This window comes from Myotis davidii, unplaced genomic scaffold (assembly GCF_000327345.1).
Source record: "Myotis davidii unplaced genomic scaffold, ASM32734v1 scaffold743, whole genome shotgun sequence".
In the NCBI taxonomy this organism is placed as follows: Eukaryota; Metazoa; Chordata; class Mammalia; order Chiroptera; family Vespertilionidae; genus Myotis; species Myotis davidii.
This window is the reverse complement of record NW_006296221.1, coordinates 1,981,176-2,007,455: the sequence shown is the minus strand read 5'-3', so window position 1 is coordinate 2,007,455 and position 26,280 is coordinate 1,981,176. Positions and strand designations below refer to the sequence as shown.

At 45.1% G+C, this 26,280-nt stretch overlaps 1 protein-coding gene across 1 annotated transcript in view; it reads right to left on the bottom strand.

Annotated features, from left to right (window-relative positions):
• Nucleotides 1–26,280, bottom strand: part of CCDC149 (coiled-coil domain containing 149) — a 66,033-nt gene that overhangs the window by 24,996 nt on the left and 14,757 nt on the right. Inside the window, exons 4-8 of the mRNA XM_015568682.1 lie at nt 22,818–22,925; nt 5,585–5,701; nt 4,602–4,774; nt 3,768–3,840; nt 2,031–2,115 (exon numbers count right to left, since the gene is read on the bottom strand). Of these exons, the coding sequence (XP_015424168.1) occupies nt 2,031–2,115; nt 3,768–3,840; nt 4,602–4,774; nt 5,585–5,701; nt 22,818–22,925 (556 nt within the window). The remainder of the gene's footprint in view (nt 1–2,030; nt 2,116–3,767; nt 3,841–4,601; nt 4,775–5,584; nt 5,702–22,817; nt 22,926–26,280) is intronic.

Here is a 26,280-nt window from a genome sequence, read left to right as displayed (position 1 = left end):
CCTGGCCGGTTTGGCTCAGTGGATAGAGCGTTGGCCTGGGGACTAAAGGGTCCCAGGTTCGATTCCGGTCAAGGGCATGTACCTTGGTTTCCGGCACATCCCCAGTCGGGAGTGTGCAGGAGGCAGCTGATCGATGTTTTAACTCTCTATCCCTTTCTCTTCCTCTCTGTAATGAAATAAATAAAAATATATTTTTAAAAAAATTTATTAAAAAAAAACCCCTAGGGTGTCCTTTTCTAGTAGAATAAGAAAAAAGTTGCTTGGAAAAGTGCCTTTGCCCCCACCCATGCCCTCACCCCCCTGTTGTCTGTGTCCATTGGTTAGGCTTATATGCATGCATACAAGTCCTTTGGTTGATCTCTCCCCCTTACCCTCACCCTCTAATCTTCATTGTTGAAAGGATCACATCAGTCCTCCTTTTCCTCTCATTAACCTCTTCCAGCCCGTTCCCATCCTCCCCCTACCCCCAAACCTTCACCACCCCATTGTCTGTGTCCATGGGTTCATTATATGTTTTTGGACACCTTTCCTACATACCTATACATAGCTATACTAATTCATACATTTTTCTTCAAAAATGGGGGAAAAAGCTCTGCTCTTTTCACTTAACTTGATGTCTCATCTTGCGTATCTCCTTAAATAAAACGTGAGAGCTGCTTAGTAGTTCATATACAGATCTACAATAAATAAATGTTGTTTCCAATGTTTTTTATTATAACTAATGTAGGAAGAACTTTCTTGAAGCAAAACGTCTGCATAGGTCTCTAGTTACCCGTTTAAGGCATCTCGTAATAGGTTGCCCAACACTTATTAGCAAAGGTTGCCCAGATTTGCTGCTCAGTGGCGGTGTTTGAGTGTGGCTGGCAGGCCCCACAGCAGTGGTAAGACTGGTCTCAGCACTCAAAGATGCTATGCATCAAGAGTATCCAAAGCTAAATGTAGACAGGCTACTCCACATTCCTATAGAGTATTGTAGTTTTCTTTTTTTAAAAAAAAAAAATCTAGCCCTAGCTGGTTTGGCTCAGTGGATAGAGCGTAGGCCTGCGAACTGAAGGATCCCAGGTTTGATTCCGGTCAAGGGCACATGCCCAGGTTGCAGGCTCGGTCCCCAGTACGGCACATCCCCAGTCGGGAGTGTGCAGGAGGCAGCTGATCGATGTTTTAACTCTCTATCCCTTTCTCTTCCTCTCTGTACTGAAATAAATAAAAATATATTTTTAAAAAAATTTATTAAAAAAAAACCCCTAGGGTGTCCTTTTCTAGTAGAATAAGAAAAAAGTTGCTTGGAAAAGTGCCTTTGGTGTTAGTTAAGCTGGAGAGTCAGCATTTTTTTTCCACGCCACCCTCGCTCTGATTAAGACTGCCATCTGATTGTTGCCATCTGCACTGCCAATGACCCGAATATGGGCCAATCACGCATGTTCAACCCGAGGCTTACGATTAAAACTGAGTTCCCAGATCGTAAGCGTCAGAAGCAAGCTCTCTGCTATTTGTCCCCCTGGATGGTTCCCGGAAGACCATTATTTTTCATGGGAATTGACAGGGAGGAGAAACAAAATTGCAACCAATACAAGCTTCCTTGAAAAAGGCATACGCTCCATGATAAAATGACTCCAGCAGCTCCGAGACTTCTATTCAAAGAGGCCAGGAAAAAGGGAAATTCGATGAGGTTGCAACATGTACTCAGAGATGCTAAGCTGGTGATCAGAGAAGGAAAGAAGAGCACAGGGCCAGGGAAAGGACACAGATGAGGGCCAGTTATTAGGAAAACCTTTAAGGCAGAGGTTCCTAAAGCAGGTTCCTCCCTCACCCCAAACCACGCATCATCCTCACCTGTCAATCCCTAGGGCCCACCCCAGGCCTACAGAATCAGGAACCCAGTAATCGGTGTTCTAAGGAGCCCGCCAGGGAATTCTGATGCAGGCGGAAGTTTCTAAGGGTCAGCTCGGTTTCCGGTCCTCAAAACGAGATGTGATTGACAGCTCTAGCATTCTGGGGTCCGAGTGGTCCCCCCTGAGAACAAGTCCTACCTTGCTTTGCAGAGAGGACGCCCGTCAGAGCACTGCTGCTGGATCTGCCCTGGCCTTTTGTGTTCTTCCGTCTCTCGAGAGCATTCTAAAGCAGGATTGGGAGAAAAAGAAAAACCTGTCAGAAAAGCCAATCGTGGAAAAATACCTCGTTACGTTTAGTCGCATCCTCCCAGTTCAAGAACCCTTGGCAAACCCCGGAGGTTGGCCCACTTGTTCAAGTTCCGAGTCCCCGCCACAAGGTTGGGGTTTGATGGTCCCGGGAAAGAGGTTTTTAAAAGTGGGTGCCTGGCAGAATGACAGCAATTTCCCTCTCCCAGAAAGAAAAGGCACTCAATGCATATTTGTTAAATGATCAAATCTCAGCCTCATGTGTGAAGCCACTGGTTATGGGAACCCTTCCGAACAGACAGGAGGTGGAGAACAGGTTCACTTTCATGTACCAAGGCCCAGAATTCGTTGGTGGTATTTGGAAGGATTCCACGGTTGAACTGGAAAAAGAGCCACGGCCAATCAGTGATGCCGCGGACACAGAAAGGGAAGTGCACAGATGCCACCTAAATGTCATTCCGAGAAGAGACTCTTACGTTGAAATGGATATGTACTGCACAGCTAGGGTGGATCAGTGGTTGAGCATCAACCTATGAACCAGGAGGTCACGGTTCAACTCCCTGGGTCAGGGCACATGCCCAGGTTGTGGGTTGGATCCCCGGTGGGAGACATGCAGGATGCAGCTGATCAATGATTCTCTCACAGCACTGATGTTTCTATCTCTCTCTCCCTCTCCCTTCCTCTCTGAAATCAATAAAAATATGTTTAAAAAAAGAACAAGGAACCAAATTATACCTAAATAATTCCATTAATAAAAAAATTGATATGTACTATACAGCTGGTGCTTGGCACATAGAAGAGCAGAATACATGTTCTTGAATGCATTCGTGCATATTTTAAAGTTATGTATTAATTATACATCTTTAAAGCTGCATTCTTCTTCGGCTGCATGTGTATATATAGACGGGTATAAACTAACGTGTGGCCCCCACAGAACAGAAAAGAGGAACAGCATGGAGATTTCTGAGAAAAAAGCCCACGTCAAAAGCCAGGAAAATGAGAAGGCTCTCTCCCCTAAGCATCTAGACTGCTGTAAAACTTCCCCCTCAGCAAGGGAAATCAATCTATTTTCAAAGCAGAGAAACCCAGGAGATTTCTCTAATTATAACACTTACAAGTAACATCTGCAGAAATAGATATTATCAAACTAATGGTGCTGGAATGAGACGAAATAACAGCAGGGAGAACTTAGACACCCTGTCCTTTCAGAGTGACATGAACACTATGGTCTGGATTGTGATTTCCTAATCTTTGTTTCTCCGTCGCTCAGAAACATTTTCTTAGGGACAATGATGAGACCAATAGCATCTGGTGACAGAACAGTTTCTAGAAAAGTCAGGTAAGAAGCCTGAGGTCGTATGGACCGACCGAAGCTGTCAAGGGGCCGTGTCTGGATTCTGGGGTCTCCGTGTGCCCCATCCTGGTAACAGCAATGAAGGAACTCTCACAAAAGCTGTTTTGTTGTATCGGGTTTAATTCTCATCAGTTACCTCGGTGAAAGCTCTTATGGGCCTCTCTCTGGGAGGGCAGGCAGGCACTAAGATATCTTTGGCACATAAAAGACAATGAAATAGGATGGCATTTAGATGTGCAATGGAATCGCCAATGCCATCGCCATGGTTCTGCTACCTTGTATTTGGCAATGTTGGATTTCAAGAGGTTGACCTCTTCATGAAGTTGCTTTAATCTCTCTTGAAGGTACCTGGAAAAACAAATACAACTAGAAAGTGTTTGGGGGCAAGAAAACCAAAACAAAACAAAAAAAAAACATACATTCACATAGGAGAGGAGGAAAAAAGCACATGCCTCAAGAGCCATCTTTTACATACAATGCCTGTCACCACTGAGGGGAGGGGAGAAAAGTGTGTCTGTGCGACCTCTGCTTAAGTGGCTGCGATCAAGGTCAAATATGCCCAAATCACAGAAACCCCGCTTCAGAAGAGCCCCGTGCAGAGATCCCCTAAGGGATAGCCACACGCTTTTCACATAATTCTCATTAAGATGATTCCACTGGGAAGGCAGGCGGGAAGAAGCAACACCAGACATAACATTGAGTTAGACACATACACACACTGAAATTTGCCTCGGGGAAAAGAAGCAGCTGAGGGAATTTCTCAATTTATTTTCTCATTCTTTTCTCTCTCCTTGATAGCAATAACAGGCAGCTTTCACTGGCTCCCTGCCCTCTCGCCCAATTGGGTTGGGGGGGTGGGGGAGAGAAAGGGGCACATGTGGGCATGCAGGTGTGTGGTGCTTCTTTCTGACATTTACTACTAATCTGTGACATTAATATTATTGTTTGGGTATGTGTGAGTAGAGGGGGGGGCAGGGGGGAGATTGTGATGTACCTTCCATTGTAAGGCAATTCTCTCAAATGTGAATAGGGCTGCAAATAACTCCTAGCCCACAGGCCGGTGGTGAGCCAGCATTCTATCTGCTGGCAGGCCCGGCCCGGCCACTTGCCTGTTCTCCATGCACAGGGCGTCCACGTCAATGATGCGGTTCTCATGGCCGCCCAAGATGTGGTTTAGCTCCTGGTTGAGCCTCTCCACCTTGTCCTGGTAGGAAGACCGCTCCTCCTTCACGTCCTGAAGCTCATCCACAGAGGCCTGCAGGTCATGCTCCAGAGACTCAATCTGAAACCAAAGGAAGCGCCCTTCCTCAAGATGTTCTTCAGGCACCCGCTTTATGGCCAGCGATGGAGCTTTCTGTGTGGCTGACTGATTTTTAGAGAGCGCATAAGACGACCCGCACGCTGTAAAACCATTAAGAGCCACTCACTGGAATACGATCAAAGCTAAAAGGAAGGGCCCGGCGTCTGCCAGACACTTCCTCTGTCTAAGGTGGGAGGGGTGCCCCGGCTTGGAGAAACAGAACCGATCCCTTACCAACGGGCAGCGTGCCCTGAAATCAGAGGCTCGGAGAGGCCAAATCCCGAGGCTGGGAACAGCAGCCAGTGTCTTACAAACACAGGCTTTTCGAAGCCGCTCTAGGCCCAGAAATCGTGTTCTGCTCTTCAAAACCAATTAGCAAGAGAAGGAAAGCAAGTCTGGGCTCTCTTAGCTGTTCCCTAACTAGGACTCTGTACCCGTTGAGATTTTGCCTAAAAAGCACTGCTCAGCATTTGAGCGGAAACTTGCAAATTAAGGCCAGTTTGTCACGTTTTGTTCTCTCCTTGTCTATCCTGGGTAAGGGGGGGAGTTTCTTATTGTGCTCAGAACAATGGTATCCAAAGTCACAGAGCAGACCTGCTGGAAGCCAGAAACACAGAGGCGACCTGGGTGAGAACCCAGGAAGGAAAAGCACTGGGCGGGCATCCTCTTTCCTCCTCTGACTCACATCCCAGGCACCTCACATCCTCTGGGCAACAGGGACACAGTCCACTCTTCTCTGTGTTGTGTCCAGCTGTGCAAATCCACTCCTGCCATGAACGATGTTTGTAATACCTGTTCCTTCGCTCTCTCCAGCTGCTGAAGCAGGTCTTCGCGCTCATGGGCTGCAAAGTGCCGCACACCGATTTCTTCATCTCCAAGCCTTTGTTTGGCAATTGTCATCCTCAAGAGCTGCATTTTCCATTAGTAGGAAAGAGAGAAAGAGAGGGAGAGAGTTAAAATGAGTAGATTAAACAACCAACCAACCAACCAAATAAACCCAAGCACACCAGGCAGAAAGTTTTGAAAGATTTTTCAAGAAATGCCTGGGAAAAGCAGAAGACAAAGAAAGATATCTTAAGTTTTTAGAAATATATTTTGTATGCATGTATGCATGGTACAAGGCTATAGAAACACAGGCCTGGGCATATGAAGGTGGAAGTCCTGTGTAGCACAGCCCTGGTGAGGAAATCAACTCTGGGTTTCTTTTAAACTTAGCAGAAATTTAAAAGAAACGATAGCACATGCTGAGATGAGCATGCTTCCACACTCCCAACAATGAGGCCATATTATCAAGAGCCTTAAAAATGTCCCAACCTAATGATCCAGTAACTTAACTTCTGACAATCTGGGCTAAGAATAATCCCAGACAGGGACTAGCTTTAGGAAAAAAGAAAAAGTAGATTGCAGTGTTATTTATAGAAAAGGTAAACAAACCAGAACAGCCTCTAACAATAGTGGAATTGTTAGCAAACTATAATGCAATCAATCAAGGGGCTTCTTTGTAGCTGTTTTAAATAAGGGTGATGTGAACTATGTAATCCCACTGACATGTTTAGAATGCCATGTTAAGTGGAGGGGGGAAAGCAGATTACTAACTTTCATATGCAGTAGGACTAAAATTATACTGAGATAGACAAATAAAAAAAGAAAAATATGACCAAATATATCAAATTACTAACATGTTTAGGTGATGTTGAGACTGTGTATGCTGCTCTTTGTTTTATTTTGTTTTTAATTTAAAAAATGTTTTCAATTACAGTTTACAGTCAATATTACTTTGTTTTAGTTTCAGGTGCACAGCATAGTGAGTGGTTAGATATTCACATACTTTACAAAGTGTTCCCTCCCCACCATATTTCCAATGCCAACCTGGCACCATATACAGTTGTTACAATATTATTTACTATATTCCATATGCTGTACTTTACATCCTGAGACTATATTTTAACTACAAATCTATACTTCTCATACCCTCACCTTTTTCACCCAGTCCTCTAAGCCCTCTCCCCTTTCAACCATCAGTCTATACTCTGTATTGTTTGTTCACTTATATTGTTCTTTAGATTTCACATATAAGTGAAGTCATAGGCATTTGTCTATCTCTGACTAACCTACTTCACATATCATAATACCCTCTAGGTCCATCCATGTTGTCACAAATGGTAAGATTTCATTCTTTTTTTTAATAGCTGAGTAATATTCCATTGTATATATGTACCACTGCTTTTTTATTCACTTATATATTGATGGATACTTGGGTTGCTTCCATAGCTTGGCTATTATAAAATGATTATATTCTTTCAAATCAGTGTTTTGGGTTTCTTCGGATACAGTCCTGGAAGTGTAATTACTGGGTTATAAGGCAGTTCCATTTTTTATTTTTTAAGGTAAGTAACTCCATACTGTTTTCCACAGTGGCTACACCAGCCTGCATTTCCACCAACAGTACATGAGGATTCCCTTTTCTCCACATCCTTGCTAACACTTGTAATTTCCTAACGTTTAAAATAACTATGCATGACTTTCATAACATATGTTTGTAAATCCCTAGGGATATAATTTCAGTCCTCAGAAATGCCATTTTCCCAAGGACCCCCACAGAATGCATAGCTTCCCCAGACTGCAGGGCCAACCTTCACAGGCAGCGCCAAACCTCCAAGTAGGGCCACAGTGGGAACTCTGTGAGACCAGGAAGATGCAGTGGTCCCGAGGTTCCCATTAGTGCCAGGCAGGTTGCCATTACAGTGACTTTTAAAAGTTACAGTACTGCTTCCAGATGCTTCTTCTAAAAAGGTTGTAAGCCTGACTCCCCCGCCTCCCTGTAGGGTGTGTGTGGATGGGCTTCATATATGGATGAGATCCTGGGGACAGTTTTTCCCTGTCACACAGATCCTACTCGCCAGCAGTGCCAGCTTGGGACACACTTTTCCTTGTTCCTTCCAATGAATCTTGAGGGATTAGTTGCCAGTAGAGGAAATGGCTTTATTTTCAAGTCTCTGAAGGATTTAGGGGCAGGGGAGAGAAAGTTAAAAGGCAAAGTAGAATATTAAGTAGATTGAAATAATAACAAACTTGGAAAAGAAATGATGACTGGAGAAAAGTGAAGAAGAGCATTTTCAAATGACATCAGCTTGAGCTCCTTCTTTAAAAACTACTCAGTTGAACTGGACATATATTTATTGTGCACCTACTATGTGCTAAAGGAGCGGTTCTCAACCTGTGGGTCACGATCCCTTTGGTGGTCGAACAGCCCTTTCACAGAGGTCGCCTAAGACCATCCTGCATATCAGATATTTACATTATGATTCATAACAATAGCAAAATTACAGTTATGAAGTAGCAACGAAAATAATTTTATGGTTGGGGTCACAACATGAGGAACTGTATTTAAAAGGCCAGAACCACTGTGCTAAAGCATCATTGGGGTTGGGCAGACAACGTTTCAGGCAGCAGAACAGCTTAGAGAAGACTTGGCAGAGGCTATACACAGACAGCTGTGCTTGATGGAATCTGATCACAGTCGAGCCACATTAGTCAAGGATTCTGTATTTTCAAATTTGCCCAAATTTATTTGTAACTTCAAAATCAACACCCGTGGCACTTCTAAATCCTGCATGGGCATGGGTGAACAAGTGCAGAGTTGCAAAAAAATGTGCGTTGTCTATCAGCCTGGCTCCCAGCTGAGGATGAAAGAGGCAATGCCCTGCCCTTGCTTAGCTCTCTACACAAGTGTCCTTTCCGTGGTCTATTTAGTGCCGCATTTTTCTGTCTTTTTTTTTCCTGTTTAAAATGGCCCCCATGCATAGTGCTGAAGTGCTATCTAATGTTCCTAAGCACAAGAAGGCGGTGATATGTTTCACAGAGAAAATAACGTGTGTTAGCTAAGCTTCATTCAAGAGTAAATTACGTGCTATTGGTTGTGAGTTCAATGTTGATGAATCAACAATATGCCTTAAATAAATGTGACTCTAAACAGAAACAAAACACACATAGATCAAGATTATGTATTGATCCACTGACAAAAATGTTGTGATCAGAGGCTCACAGAAACCTGTCAAGCAATGTTGGCACCAATTCGACGCCAACAGGAATCCCCAATTTGGGGTGTGGTGAAGAAGGAAACTTTATTCAGTGCAAAGAGCTCAACTGTGATATAACCGGGCTGTGAGAAAGTGCTCTCTCTCCCTGAGCCAGAGGGGAGCTGACTTATATAGACAGAAGTCTCCAATCCTGGCCCCAATTGGTCTGTCCTCATGCAAATGAGGACTCCAAATCCTTGAAGTTTGATTGGTTTAAAAGGCACACTCTGATTGGTCAGTGAAGATGCTAATGGAGATATAGCTGCACAGCTCCGATTGGACAGGAAATGCCTCAGTTCTATTGGTCAAAACAGGATTCCAGGAACTTCTTTATAAGGGCTGGCTCAGATGGCAGGAACACAGTAAAAGCAGGCAGTTTGGGCAGTTTAATGCAGGCTTCTTGTTAAATAAAGTGTGGCTTGTGTGAGAGTCCCCTATTTACAAATGGCTACTAGGCTCTGCTTTGAAATTTGAGCCCAGTTAGCCACAGGAACCCTTTTTGGTAGGTATCTTCTTTCTTAGGGTTGACAAACCTAATCCTATGTTTTCCCTAAGAGCAATAGCTCACTATTAAGTGTTAGTTTAGCGTTTGCAACAGCTGTAGAGAATACAACTATGGCAAATAATGAGAATCAACTGCATTGGGCCTGGCGGGTATTGGGGGTGGAGTTTATAGCAGCAAAGGTTAATCAACCGAAAGCTGATCTGTGAGAACTCTTTCATGTTACACAGTCGCGTGGCTCAGGACTTGCAGAACCCCAAGTGGCTATACAGAAAGAAAAATAGCTAACCAAATAAAAAAAGCTTTCCCAAATCAAAGGGCGTAGGGACAGGTAGTCTTCTGCTTTCTGTGGTCTGAGACAGCAGGAGGCCTGTGACATGACTTGGAAAGTGGGGCTCTTTTCTTGATATATGAAAAGCCAGACCGGTGGCCTGAACTTTAAGTAATAAAACACCACGGTGGTTTTCCATTCACAATCCGCTTCACTGAGCACTTAATTTAGAATCACACAATTATGTTTGCTTAATGCCAATTAATTATTAAACATGTTTACTCAGGTCTGACAGCCATATAAGAGAGTCATCGTTTATATACTGGATGCCTGTTAAGCTTCAATAAATATGTTAACAATCATTTGGTGTTTAATGTGCATACCATATCGGCTATTAAACCTCAGGGCTAGACTGGTTGAAACACTTATTTTTAAAGTGAGGCCCAAGTTGGTGATAGCTGGATCATTAGTTGGATTTGACACTCAAATGCAATCAGCCGAAGGGGCCCACGGAGGCCACGCAGCAGGACTGGCAGGGCCCAGGAAGAGGTCTGCCTTCCCAGCTGACAGCTCAGAGGCCCTGGAGTCCCCCTGCCTCGGGGTTCACCTCCTGGCCCCACAGTCTGTGAGCTGTGCCACCTCAAACATGTGCCTTGATGTCTCTGAGCCTTAGCATCCTTCACTGTAAAAATATGACAACAATAGTATAGCTTCTTACTGTTATTAAATACACATTTAACTTAGGGAATTCAAATATATGTGTTTGGCAAAAAAAGATGGGGTGAGGGGAAGAGGATTAAGAGAGAGATAGAGAAGAAAGACTGAGAGAGAAATAAAAGTTTTAAAAATTGGGTGACTTTACCCTCCCCAGCTTTCAGTGTCCCAGACGGAGAGGTGGGCAAAATCATACTGTTCATATTTATACAGAATACCACTGTTCAGCTCTACACATGGCCATGTGCCCTGAACTTTACGGAAAATCTAAGAGTCCATCAGGGGAATTTTGTCTAGACACAAGTTCCTGCCTCTCACATGCTGACTTCAGAACCTAATCCTACATGAGAGAAGATGGAATTTCTCGGCAATACTTAGCACAGCCCCTGGAACGGAAAAAGTGCTCCATAATGTGAGCTGCTGTTACGACTATCATCGGGATGATGGCCATTGTCACCCTCCACGTAAGTTTCCCCACAAAGGCCCCCAGCTGGAGAAAGCAGAGCCCCCACACCAGCTTTATTTGTAGACCACAGGCTATGATGATTTCCCCTCTTGGAAAAGGCCAGGAAGCAACTGCTCTGGGTGCTTAATTCCCACAAACATAGGGTCAGAGCTGCTCAGCCTGCCTCCCAGCACCAGCCCTGGACGTGGCTCAGTGCCCTAGGCATGCGCGCACTGCCATCAGTGGATGCATTCATTTGGTGACTTAGATGGAAATAAACGTTTATGAATGAATTATGGGTGTGAGTCGTCAGCTTATGGATGAGGCACAGGTGCAGCTGGAATGTGGCTGAAGGGACTTGAAATGAAGGGGCTGAATGGCTCTTAGGTGCCCATCCCCACCTGCCCATTGAGTCCAACTCCCCACTTAAACTCGGGCCCTCCTCAAGGCCCCTGGCTCGGAATGACCCCCTCCTTCCCTGATCTCTTCTTAGACTTCATCCCTCACAGCCTTCACCATTCTCTCTCCCCTCCTGTCATCTGCCTGAATCCATCTCCCCTTCTAGACAGTGAGGGGCAGCCAGGGGCAGGAGCAGGCACACCTCTCCAGGTGCTATCTGCGCTCAGATCCTGCTTCTGCTGATCTAGTCACCTTCTCAGCAACCATCAAACCTCACTGGGCCTCAGGGGACTTTTTTTAAAAATGGGAATGATCTTAGTCCATTCCGGCGGCTTTAACAGAATATCATAGACTCGGGGGCTAACAAACACAGACACGCATTTCACACTGTTCTGGAGGTTGGGACCTCCAACATCAAGGTGCCCCCTGACTTGGTGTCTAGTGAGAGCCCGCTTCCTGGTTCATGGGTGGCTGTTTTGCTCCCGTGGCCAAGGGAGCAAAAGTGCTCACTGGGGTCTCTTTTATGAGCACTAATCCCAGGGTAAGAGCCCTGCCATCATGATCTAATCTCCCCACCTCCAAGGCCATCACACTGGGATTAGGCTTCAACAGATGACTCTCGTGGGGGCATGTTCAGTCTATACTAAGGCTAAAGCGACCCTGTAGATAGCGCAGCTATGAATGGCTGCCCAGCCTGTACACTGCACAACTCCAACTCCAGGGCCTCCGTCTTCTCAATATGAAGATATAAGTCAGTGATTTTCAACCGGTATGTTGCAAGAATATTTACAACATGCAACACCTGACTATGTAGTCAGGGGCAGTGACCTCCTTTCCCTTCGGTTGTCAAATAAAAAAATGACAACAGCCAACACAATAATAGCTGCCCGTTGTGAATGAATCAAAATTATATCTATTTGGGGGGGTCAGATCTGCAAAAACTTTTTTTTTTTTGCTGTGCCTCAGAATTTTAGTGATTAGTTTATGCGTGCCACAAGAAGAAAAAGGTTGAAAATCGTTGCTATAAGGCAAGGACCAATGTTGATTTAACTCTCGCTGTTGACTTAACTGTATTGCTGGTGTAGAACTTTGAAAGTGAAATCCCCAGTCACAGTTAGTCTGGTTACAGTTCGTATAAAGTGCCTATTTGCCAGGGTTACTGGGAGGGTCAGATGAGAGAACTGTTGAAGGATGCAGATGCTAGCCCTTCCTCACCCCCAATCCTGTACACGAATGCAAACAGCTCGCCTAGGAAGAGGTCAGCACCGAAAGGCACTTACTAAACATTCGTCGGGCAGAGTGCTGTGCCAGGCAGCTTAATTAACAAGGCTCTGACTAGCTTTGCTTTTCCTGTTGTTTTTCTCCACACCCTCTCCCACTGCCCTGACTTCTGAGAGACCCTCGGTAAAACTGAACACGAGAGCTTAAAAGGTCCCACGTGGGCAACTCTGTTGTGTATACCAGAGACCAAATTTCTAGTCCAGTTCTAGCTTTAAACAGAAGCATTTGTCACTTAAAAAACAAACAAATAAACACAAATACACACACGAAAGAACAACACAGACCCAGCAGTTTTCACTTTCTCCAGGGATCTGGAGATCACCGTGCACACATTCATTAGTGTATATCGATGTTGCCCAGCTAATGAGCACCCAATTTGGGCCAAACAACATGCTAGAAGTTTCCTTCACATGATGCTTTCAGTGGCTTTTCACTGCACCAGAATGAATGCCTCTGCCCTTCAGAGGCTAATGAGCTGCTCCCAGCCCACCTCCAACCTCATGGCTAACGCTCCCTTGTTCTGTTCTTCAGTCACCCTGTGCCTCAAATACACCAGGCTCCTGCTTGCCTCAGGGCCTTTGCACTTCCCCTGACCTTGGATTAGCCCGCCCACATGTCTGCCCAGAGCCTATCCTTTTGTCTCCTTCAGGTCTAAGATTAAATGCCACCTCCTCGGACACGTCTTCCTTGGACACCATCACAGAAGCTCTTTACCTGCAAGGTACTCTTCCTTTCACCGTCCTGCCCCGCTGCCTTCATCGTACTCACAGACATGACCGCCTTCACCTGCGTGTGCACTCCCCACTGTCAGCTGCCCCCCAGCAGGAGCCTTGCCTGTCATCTGCGCTGAAATAGCTCGGCACTCAGAGCAGTGTCTGGCTCTCCCAGGGGCCTCAAGTGCTCCTTAAATCAGAGACCTCTCATTTGATGCTTCCTACAACTCCAGGAGGCAGACACTGTCCTCCCCTCTATATGGCTGAGAACCCCCAGGGGGCTCTGAAGCCAGGTCTCCTCACCCAGACCTGCTCAGCTCAGGAGCAGCCCTCACCCAAGGTTTCAGTCTTAACACTCAGAGCAAACATACACACAGAACTACCTGCCAGGCCCTGTCCTGAGTGCTTACACATGTTAACCCATGTAAGTCCAACAAGCACCCTACGAGGTGCTGATACTATCCTCAATTTCAGGCGAGAAACTGAGACACACAGACAGAGTAACTTGCCCACGTGGGACCTCACCAATGGCAGGGCCAGGCATGGAACCCTGGCCGTCTAGGGTCCTAGAGTTTCTGCTATGCTGCCTCCCTCCACAACAACAATACTGCACAGTGCCCCACCGTGGCATGTGTTCTGTGCTTTGTATAACTTCTGCTGTTTCATCCTCACAAAAGGCTCACTGGCCCCAAACTGGGCCTCTACCACCCCAAGCTCCACCTACAGGATCTCCTCAACTGTTCCCCGGGTTATGTGACCACCTCTCACCATGGTTCCTTCAGAGCTGCACATGATTAGATAGATATGCCTTCCCAATATAAACAGTCCCCCGTTCCACCAGGCTGCGCACTACACAGACTGTGTTTTAGATTAGATAGATATGCCTTCCCAATATAAACAGTCCCCCGTTCCGCCAGGCTGCGCCCTACACAGACTGTGTTTTACTTAGCACAGAGGTTCTCAACCTGTAGGTCGGGACCCCTTTGGTCGTCAAATGACCCTTTCACAGCGGTTGCCTAAGACCATCCTGCATATCAGATATTTACATTATGATTCATAACAGTAGCAACATTACAGTTATGAAGTAGCAACGAAAATAATTTTATGGTTGGGTCACAACATGAGGAACTGTATTTAAAGGACCAGAAGGTTGAGAACCACTGACGTAGCACTTACTTAGCATCTTCTGACATGGTACATCGTGCAGCAGTGCCCCTTCTCTGAGGGGCATATGTTCCAAGACTGCTGGGGGATGCCCGAAACTTCGGATAGTACCAAACTCTACATGTACCATGGTTTTTCCTATACACACAGACCTTTCCACTTAAAGGAAGCAGTGTACAGCTTCTCTTTGATATATCCAAATTGCTAGCATCATACTCTTGTCACTTAAGGCCATCAGTAAGTCAACTACAGGTGACTTAAGTACAAGCACTGTGACATCAGGATCTGATAGCCGAGATGACTACTAAGTGCCTGATGGGCGGGGAGTGTATGTGATGTGGAGATGCTGGACAAAGGAATGATTCATGTCCCTGCAAGATGGAGTGGGATGGCTAGAGATTTCACCCTGATACTCAGAACCACATTCAATTTAAAATATATTAATTTTTTATTTCTGGAATTATCCATTTAATGTTTTTGGACCATAGCTGACCACAGGTAACTGAAACTGTGGAAAGCAAAACCGCAGGTAAGGAGGGTCTAGTGTATTTCATCAAATGTTAAGTCTCTATCAACTTTGAGACCCACCATTATGTACCTCTAAAAAGAATACAAAGTGCCAATCATAACTACATGATACAACTGACCAGGTCAGAGGTGTCCACATGTGAAAACTGTGCATCTCAGAATCTGGGAAATATGATTGTGGGGAAGCACAGGACTTGGTTGGAAAGTCTGTAAGGGGGAATCTCCGAAAGGTTGGGGGCCTCTAGGGGGACCTTGCCGAAGGCGGGAGGCCATGCCTTGATTTTTCCAAACAAGTCTGAGCCCCCGGGTGTTTTACTGGAATCTTTATATTTAGACTTCAAAACATCCTTGCTTAAAGACATTACAGATGCACGTGTCTTCTCAAGGATGCTTACCCTGCTATTAGTATCTAATAATTAATTTTAGTTCAAGCTGTTACTACAATAAAAGCCTAAGGAGGCAGGCGAATGGATCTGTCTGGTTCCTTTAACCAGGCGGTCCCTTAGCCCTCTCTTCCACAGAAATGTGTGTCAGGGTAATCATTCATCCATCACTCAGGATCTGCTGGTCAGTCCCAACATATGATATCAATATTTATTTGCTTACTGTCCATCGGTCCCCAGTAGAATGGAAGCCCCATGAAAGCAGGGACTCACTACTGTCCTATCCCCAAAGCATGTAGTCAAGTTCCCAATAAACATGTGTTGAAATGAACTGAACCACCTGCCATAAGGCAAGTACTACTATTATCTCCACTGTACCAATGAAAACAACTAAGGCACAGAGAAGTCAAGCAACTGACACAAGATCACACAGCTAGGAAGGCCCTGAACGACCTTCAGACAATTCAGTACACACTGCTCCCAGAGCCACAGTCTTTAGTATCCCACCAAATAGTGTGAAAGCTGCTTCAATTTCTCTTTACTTTAGTAGACTTTGGGCATGGTTACTATAAGATCAGTTTTGGGCAGAGATCTCTTTCAGAACCAGTTTTCTACTAAGAAGTGTAACTACAACATATGGTCTATGGCAGTGGTCGGCAAACTACGGCTTATGAGCCACATGCGGCTCTTTGGCCCCTTGAGTGTGGCTCTTCCACAAAATGCCGACTTCTGCGCATGGGCCATGAAGTTTCAATCGCACTGTACGTGCGCGCCCACATGTGGTATTTTGTGGAAGAGCCACACTCAAGGGGCCAAAGAGCTGCATGTGGCTCACAAGCTGCAGTTTGCTGACCACTGGTCTATGGGATTAAAGTCCAAAACTGTGCTGTATTGGTCTCATGGGCCATCCAGGCTACAAGCTCACATAAGCCAGGGCAGGCTCAAAGATGGTCTCTGAGACCAAATGCAACTACCTATAGTTCACAGTCAAGATCCCAGTTCGAGTGAGATAAGATGTGGCTGGAGCAAGGGAAGGGCTCTTATCCCTCATTTCAGTTCTCTGTAATTTCTGTAATGCCCTGAGGTGAGAGCTTTCCAATAGAGCACCCTCTTCATTGGGGTTTCCGCAGGACGGGACATCTCTGAGCTTTAAGCATCAAGAGAAACTGTTTACAAAGAGCTCCCTGGTCCCTCCTCTTGGACCATGACAAACATCCACAGCCGAGCTCTTTTTCTTTTCTTTTCTTTTTTTTTCTCTCTCTTTTTTTTAGTGAAGTCTACTTTAATTAGTCACCTGCATGCTCACTGGTCTGTCTTTACTGGCTCGTGGCTTTCACTTAATTGGTTTGCTCGCTGGATCTATCCAAAGTCCCACGTCAGTAGAGGTACAGTCACAGAAGGGCTCCATTGTTTTATGGTGCCAACACCAGATAAAACAGAGGCACTGAAAGACGTCAGCTGGGTCAACATAAAGCTCATTATTAAGGGCGAAACCTGGGGTTTGTGGAATGTCACAAACAGCTCCATTTAAGCTGGCAGCGGGGCTCAGGAAGTGCAAATACATGCGCCCGTCAGGAGCGCTGCCCCCTGAACCTTCTTGCTTTGGAAAACCTCACACCGCCCTATGGTTCTTCTGCACTAAGGTGCCAGACTCTGCAAAATGAAGAAAAACAAAAGCCAATGGACAAGAAGACCAGCTGCTGGCTGTCTCCACGGGAACATAAGTTGCGGCTCCTGGCGTATCTATTAGGTGCTTATTCCACTAGGGCAGTGGTTCTCAACCTTCTGGTCCTTTAAATACAGTTCCTCATGTTGTGACCCAACCATAAAATTATTTTCGTTGCTACTTCATAACTGTAATGTTGCTACTGTTATGAATCATAATGTAAATATCTGATATGCAGGATGGTCTTAGGCGACCCCTGTGAAAGGGTCGTTCAACCGCCAAAGGGGTCACGACCCACAGGTTGAGAACCGCTGCACTAGGGGAATACAAAATGCAAGGAAGCTTCCAGAACTCTGCCCCAAAGCCATAAAGCTGGTGCTGGCAAAATTGGGAGTGGTGATGAGGAGGGTTGAGTTCTGGGGGGTCATTGCCAGGCTTCTTGTCCCCGTCTCTGTCTCCGTGGGAAGGCGCACACCCAGTCCCCTGGAAACAGTTGATCCACAGGAAGGAAGACCTGGAAAGATTTCTGGTGGAAATCAAGAGGATTCTAAGCTGATCTGGGTCTGTGTCGTGCTAAACACACCAGCAATGTTTACCCTTGTGGAGTGCTTATTGGGTGCCAGGCACTATGCTACACACTTTACAAACACTTAATATTGCATGCACACACACACACACACACACACAATCATTAAACCTCATTTTCTGGCTTTCTCTTTTTCCCCAGCACTAACCACTGTCTAATGACCTCACTTGTCTATTTTATTTTCTTACTGTCTTCCCAACTAGAACATAAGCTCTGTGAGAAAAAGTACCTTGTCTTTGTTATTCCTTATGTTTCCTTAAACCTTAGAGCATGAATCAACACATAACAAGGCCCCAATTATGTGTTCATGAGTGAATGATGAAACCTGACAACAATTCCATCAGAGGTATTAGTATTCCCTTTTTACAGATGAGGAAACTGAGGCCTTGAGAGAACACTAACTTGCACAAGGCCACAGAGACTATAACTGACAGAGCTAGAACATAAACCTGTCCCTAAACATTTCCAAAGATGGACCTATTGCACTATAGAGTGAGTCCTCAAGGTCATCAATAGGTTCCTGGACACTGACTTTAAGCGAAACGACGGATAGCGAAACTAATTTTTATAATAGATTAATGGATAAGATAAATAAGAGTCAAGTTCCTACAGCCTATTTCTGGTCACAGAAACATCACCAAATTTCTAAATAAAGACCCAAAGTATTGAAATAAACATAAATTACACATACATTTAAGAAAGATTAATAGAAACAAGTGAAGATAGCTCTTTTCCAGCCCACTGACTCCAGTTCAGGGTTAAGGTTGCCGGAGCCTATCCTGGCTGCTCAGAGTGCAAGACAGGACTCACCTGGACAGGACGCCCTTCCATCTCAGGGTACATCACCCCCATATCCACTGGGACAGTATAGACTCTCATGTGTATATCTTTGGGACGTGGGAGGAAACTGAGTGCCCAGAGAAAACCCATGTAGGCATGGTGAGAACATGCAAACTCCATGTGGACAGTGGCCCTAGCCAGGAATCAATTTTTTTCTCATTAATTTTATAATAAAATGAACTTGAACAAAACACTATTCAAAGACCTGCTGTCCTACACTATGCCACTTGGCAGAACCAGGGGCAGGCTGGAGCTGGCTCTTTCTGGAGTGGCCAATCTTTCCAACTCCAAGGTAGGTGATGTCACTTGGGGAGCCTGACATTGTCATGGCATCAGTAGTTACACTGTGGAAATTAGCAAAGAGAAACCAGCCAGGCTTCCTCTTTCAGAGACCCAGCTGGCCCACCCCCTCACCTTTGGATACTGGCGATTCAGATGTGTTCTGCTAGCTTTGTTGATGGACTCTTACTAATCCTTACATTCTCAGAATCTTCCTTTTTCCTCCAGGTCCCCTTCCCCTGATCCTGCACTTTTCCTAATGCCCAGACCAGGAAGCCGGCAGACCCTAGGGCAGGAAGGGGAGCAACCATTCCTCAGTGGGTTGCTTTCAGACCTGAGGCCCCGCATGGGCCGCTGGGTCTTTCCACATCATGAATTGGTCCTTATTCCTTATAGACTGACACACCAAGTTTCCCAGGGTGATTTGGTGGGGAGGGGAGGGGGCATGAGGGGGTGTCTTCCTAGCCCCACAGGCCTCCTCTTTCATCGTTAACCTTTCAGAACTAGAATTATCAAGGCAGGGGAGGGTATCTAGTAGATTTCCCATCTTGCACCTTTCATCTGGTTTGGATTGGGGGTGTATGTCCACCTGGGAGCCCCGGGAAATTCTTGGGCACTATGCAGAGGGACGGCAGGGGGTGTTTGGTCACAGGACCCCTATTGTCCCAGAACCCTGCCCCCAAGCCCACAGGAGTGCTAAGCTGTTTGTAAGCCAGGGTTGCAACAAATCTTTCAAGAGGCTGTTTGAAAATGCTTTATGGCACATGGGGTTACAGACTCTAGCTGAACAAATGGGAAAATTAGTCTACCTTAAAATACCCAAGGCAAGTCATTTCCTATCACCTTGTTTCTTAAATGTACTTAACACCCAGAAGCCGGGCTTCCCAAATATGGATGAGGGTCATCAGTTAAAATGGCAACTGGGAGATAAAAATCTTCCACTTTAATGGCCACTCATAAAAGGATTCCCTCAGCCCTCTGTTTAGAAAGTGGGGAGTTGGGACTAACAGCAGCAGTCATTAAGTATTCTAGACTCTAACAGGCTTCGGCTCTTGAGCTGGCCAATGAGCAGGACCTTACCTGCGTCCACCACGTCCACCACAGCTCAGCATCAAACCCTCTGCTCTCCACGGGCCTTCCCCAGGTATCACGCCTTGGGTTTGTCTTGTTTTGTTGTTTTCCTCTGATGAAACAAATGATTTGCTTTTCTAGCTCCTTTCTCCAAATTTCTAAACTGTTCCTCGCCCCATGAAGAGAGTTACTATTGACAACCAGAATGACAGTGAGTCCACTTATTTTCTTGTATTCTTTTTACTTTTTTGAATGTTTTTGCTCTTCTTTTCCCCCCTTTATTTGTTCATTTCATTTATTCACTCATTCATTTATTCCATTCCATTCCTTCATAAGGATTTATCAAATAATGTCTACTGATTAGGAACTAAGAATGTTAATTCCTAGGGATAGGGTAGTATACCAGTCAGGAATCTGGCCTGCAAAGAGCTTAGTTACTCGTGGGAGTCGGGGGACCACACAAGTGCAAGCAGAGGGGAGAGAGCAGAGCATTGTGGGCCTGCTCCTAAGAGGTAGAGAAGGCTGCATTTGACCTATGACCTGAAAGAAGAGCAGGAGTTTGCAAGGGAAGCAAAGGGGAAGAGTGTACCAGACAAGCAAACAACAGGTGCAAAGACCTGAGGCACAAGGCAATTAGCTTAGGAAAGGTGCTGATTAGTGCTGAAGGGTGGAAGGATGAGGAGATTAGCGGTTAGCGATGTGGCTGGAAAAATCAGCAAAGAGCTAAATAATGGAAGGTCTAGCACACGATGGCAAGAAGGTGGGACTGGATCCAGAGAGCCATGAGAAGGTTGGAGCAGAGAGAGACACGATGAATAAAATGACAATAATGAAGGATTAACAGATTCTCCATCACACGGTCACAGCCACCTTTGAACAGGGGCTGCTGAGTTCCTCCAGATGCCTGGTGTCCTTATCAAATGAGTGATCTGGCCTTAAAGTTGATGACTGGGGGTGGGAGGAAGGGGAGGATGGCCATGACTCACAGGGGCCTGACAAGAAACCAGCTCTGGGACTTTAGATGCCAATGAGAATAAATGAAATCCCTGGGGCTCCCCACAATTGGTCCTTTTTGAGGAGGGAGGCTGGACACTAAGATGCAGGGTCTGTTGAACATTATAACATCCTCCCTGCACATTTTGGCAGGCGAATTAGCTCACAGGCCATGAATTTGAGTCCCTAAATTCTAAACCTTGGCTGGGGAAACAACGTTTGATAAATGTGTCCAGCTCCTGGAATAAAGACCCAGAGCATAAGCAAACCATGAAGTTCAGCCTGTGTCACAGCAAGAGAAGCCCTAGACACCCCCCCCACACACACACACCTCTCACATACAATGACACACACTCATGCACATACGCATACACACTTGCACGTGTATACACACATACACACATACATTCACATATACACATACACATACACTCTCTCTCTCACACACACACACACACTCATGCACATATGCATACACACTTGCACATGTATACACACATACACACATACATTCACATATACACATACACATACACTCTCTCTCTCATACACGCACACACTCATGCACACACACCCTCCCTTTCTTTCCTTCAAATATCAGTTGTTAACATCAATTCCTAACATATCTCCTGCCTAAAAGGTATAAAAGTGACCAAAAGATGATGCACACTTAGGAAAGTTGGAGGTGGGGTAGCTCAAGAAGAAAAAAAAGTCAGTCAAGAAGAACCATGAATCTAAACATCACATTATAAAATGTTTCAGTCTTTCGTGGGTTTATAGTATCTCCAAAATTCCTGTCCTATTTTGTGGGCTTACAGGAAACCACTGCACACACCTCGTTTTATTCTCTAGACAACCTTATCCTGCTGTTACCACTTGAGATAGTGACAGAGAAGAGCTGGCCTTTAATTACTGGCCGAACACCTAGGTTACAGAGCTCAGATCCTTTTCGTGATGCATAAAGAGGCCTTGATTAGCTTGTTCCTGGCTCATTAGAACCTTTCTTTGGCGTTCTTTCCAACCCCCTACTTCAAGGCCAGAATTAGGAGAGCCTAATTTTTAAATACATGCTAAATCTAAGAGGTATGAAAAGTGTTAGAGGCAGATGAAGTGGAGAAGAAGCTATGTAAAGACGACTTCCCACTGGTGGAGCCTCAAAACAGCAGCACCCTAAAATCCTGTCTGATCTTTTGTTGTGGAAAGAGTTCTTGGGGCAGCAGACACTTGCATGCATTAAAAAAAAAAGTGAACAACATTCAAAATGGTGCCTTGTCATAACCAACAACTCCCAGGAGCTATGCCCATCACCACAATCTGTCAAGGAAGTCGGTCGTGTTTAAAACCCATTTCCCATGAAAGCACCCCCTCCCCACCGTGTCGTTTTTGTGAGTGAAATTCTAATGGTCATCTCTGTTGAGAGAGCTGCCTCCAGCAGGGAGTTAAAAATAAATCTATCTCGGCAAAATGGGGAATTGTTCATGGGGACGGAATTAAACTTCAGCACTTCTTCCTTTTCTCAATTGTACTTTTGTTCCTAGCTTTGGCTGGGAGAGAGTGCACACATTTAGTTGGGAGTTTATGAGTTCATATTTTATAATTAACGTTGCCAACAGGGGAGTTTGATTAATACCAAGCGGTGGATTTTGAGCAATGTTCCATACAAATTGCCAAATTTAGCAATAAAATAAATTGGTTATGTGCACATAATTAGTAGGATGACTACTTAAAATTCAAACCCGAATGTGAATAATTCCAAATCATCTGAGCCACAAATCCATTATTTGTATAGAAGGGGGAAAGTATAGCATTTGGGTTTTATTTTGCCCTCAACCACAATGTTATTCATCACCAGGCTGAACATAATGAAACTTCTACAATGAGTTGGGACAATATTTTAGAGCAACCCCGAAACACACACATACGCGTCCACAGGCACACACAGAGGGAATGCCATAAAGGTAAGAAATACTCCACTGTGAATTTTCACTGCAAATGTAAAAATCTATGATAAAATTTTTCAGCAAATGCATTACACGTTCCTGATGTGCTGTCCGTAAACCTCTGGTACACAATTACTCAGCAGAGCCTTTCCCTTTAAATATTCACGGTACCTTATTGTCACCCTGGACTTCTCCAAGCCTTTGCTGCAGTTCTTTGATTTCTTCTCCCAGGTGTTTATTTCGGTCCTGAGAGTCTCTCAATAGTTGTACAAGGTTAGCCTGGAAATATCAACACATTAGGAGATACAATCAGAAACGGAGGAGCGGACAGACGTGAGGCTTTATTAGGCTCGAGGAGGCTGGTGTGCAAGCCCGGCTGAGCCACAGAAAGCCCATCAGAGGAAAGGCGTGTATGAATGCAGCAAGTGTGCGCATCAGGCCCCCACACTGCCTGGAGGAAATGAAGTTGGCCGTGAACCTCCATTTGGGGATGTTCTTTGTTTCCAGAATAGCTCACAGGTAAGTAATAAAAAAGTTGTAAAAAAAATGTAAGAGCTCTTCACTAAACACCTTGCAAGTGGACATCGAGTTCAATTCTAAAATCTGGGTCAACAATATAGGAGAAGTTCCATTTCCTTGTTTAGATTGTTCCTCCCCACCCCCCTTTCAAATAGATCTTGTTTCATGAACTTTTCTTTGCTACCTCAATGCTCAGAATTTTGATTACATCATGTGCCACAGTTTCAAAAGTCAGGGTCCAGAGATAATTCACGTCTCCTGGGTTGGTTTTCCCACCTTATTCCCAAACAAGGACAATCACCTGCCAGTCTCATCTTCATGATGTCATCCCTTCCTTAAGATTTGCACCCTGCTCAGACCCAGATCCCTCAGCCCGTGTGGGAGGTTGTTCAACCCCTCTTCATCTCACACCATGACTGCCCTTTACCTGTAACATGTGGGCACTTTTTACCAAGTTCCCACTCTTCTCCAGGTTCCCCAAATTTGGAATTGTTTGCTCTCCCAGCTATAGGCATGCTTTCATCCACTTAAGCCTGTAACTTATCATTCCACTGAGCCTCATGTGGCTTCCTGTTCTGTGGTACTATTTTGCATTTTGCTAGCTGTCGTTTGTTCCAATTCTCACCTTGCTTATTGCATTCTTATCTAACATTAGCAAGAAGACTGCAAGCTATGGAGAGGCAGAGATTCCGTTCTCTGCTTCCTCAGCTATCCGAAGCCTGTGTTCCACCTAATGTTTTAAAAACTCATGATGGCCCAGCCGGTGTGGCTCAGTGGTTGAGAGCATCGACCTATGAACCAGGAGGTCACGGTTAGATTCTGGTCAGGGCACATGCCCAGATTGCAGGCTCAATCCTTAGTGTGGGGTATGCAGGAGGAAGCTGAGCAATGATTCTCTCTCATCATTTATGTTATTCTCTCTCTCTTCCTCGCTGAAGGAAGCAAGCAACCAGAGTATGAGTCCTGGAAAGGAATCGATCGGAAATCATCACACAGGCATTTTAAAGATTACCTCGTACAGTCCCTTCATGTTATAGCTGAAGAAAACTCAGGTCCAGAGCCATTAGGACCCTTGTGTAACTGTAGTGGCCAAATCTCCCAAGACTTCAATGCTACCAAATTGGAGAATACTCAGGTATGCTAGGTACTCAAAAGAGAATAAAGGTGAGAGAATGTAAAATTAAACCTGGGCTCATCCTTGACTCCTTACTTTATCTCATCTCCCATATCCCATCTTTTGTCTCTACACTCAAGGTATCCCCCACCCATGTCAGCTCCCCTCCAAGCTCCTGCTGTTCCCCATACATACCAGGCATGAGCCCAGCTCAGCACTCTCTCACTGTTCTCTCTCACTGGAATGCTCTCTCTCCAGAATACCTCTTGGCTCACACCCTCACTTTTTCCAGGCCCATGTTTAAAGTTCATGGGATCAAGGGGGCCCATGTAAACCTAAGCCAATTCATCTAATACTGCAACCTGCCCACCTCCACCCTGAACTCCCAAGCCCATTCCCTTACACTACTTTTGCTTTTCTTCCAGAGCACTTGTCATCTTTTTTTTAAACATGTTTTTATTGATGAGAGAGAGAGAGAGAGAGAGAGAGAGAGAGAGAGAGAGAGAGAGGAGAGAGAAACATGAATGAGAAACATTGATCGGTTGCTTCCTGCACACCCTCTACTGAGGATTGAGCTCACAACCCGGGCATGTGCCTGATCGGAAATCGAAGCAGTGACCTCTTGGTTCATGGGTCAACTCTCAGTCACTGGGCCACACCGGCCAGGCAGCACTTGAGCTTACTTTCTGGTTTATTACTTACTACTTATTTCCTGTCTCCTTCTCCCTACTAAAATGGAAGTTACCTGAAGGGCAAGGAACTTCGTTTTATCTACTGATCTACCTCAGAACCTAGTAGATATTTCATAAATATTTTTCTTAATAAGAGACAATATGCTGAGCCTGGAGGTTGTGATCTCAGCCTGGGAGGGAGCTGGAATGATGACAACAATGACCAACACTGCATGGGCCCTTGCATGAAAAAGCCCACTCATCCCCACGGGCTGGGTTTAACCAATCCCTGGCTTCTACTCACTTATTTGTGGATGTTACTCAATAATGTGATCTCAGGTTTTTACTGCGTATTTGCAAAGCTCTTATCTTGTAATCGCTGCATTCCAATCCTCCCAGATTCTGTTCTCAGCAGATAGAAATTTGTTGAAGGATGAGAAATGTTAACTCCCACTTTATAGGGAAGAACACAGAGAATCAAGGGACATTGTAATCAACAAGCTATTTTTAGAAATATCAATGGAATCAGAAAGACTAAGTTGGATCCCAGTCCTGCCACTTACTGAGCTGGGTGACCCTGGGTGAGTTTCTTAACCACTTGAGTGTCCCCATCTGTAAAACGGAGTCACCATATATACTTCATGTGGGGCCTTGATATTAAAATTGAGCAATGAAGACAGGACACCTACCACAATGCTTGGCATAGATAGGTGCTGGTTCATGGCTGGTTGCCTTCCTTGATTATGTCCTTCCACTTGCCCCAACTCAACCACACCGGGAACCACTGGGAAGATCTGGCCAAATGCCTCCTTGGGCACAGTTGGCTCCTTTGTGATCCTGGTTCTTCACTGTTCCTTACTCATCTATCTATTTATATAATAAATATTTATTGAGCACCTTCAGCAGTGAGCAATACACATAACCCCTTACACTTGTAAGCATGCATTTTAACAAATTATAATATAATAGAGGCCCTGTGCACAGGTGGGGTCCCTTGGCCTGGCTGGTGATCAGGGCCGATAGGGGACATCTTGCCCAGTCCCGATCAGGCCGATTGGGGCTGGTCAGCAGGGGAGGTACTGCAGAAGGTTGGTCAGCCACCAGAGGTTGGCTGGGGAGTGCACTGACTACCAGAAGGAAGCTCCTGCATTAAGCATCTGCTCCCTGGTGGCCTGTGCACATTATAGTGACCAGTTGACCGGTTGTTTGGTTGTTCAGTAGTTTGGTAGCTTAGGCTTATATATATATATATATATATAGATAGATAGATAGATATAGATATATATAGATATATATAGATATATATAGATATATAGATATATAGATATAT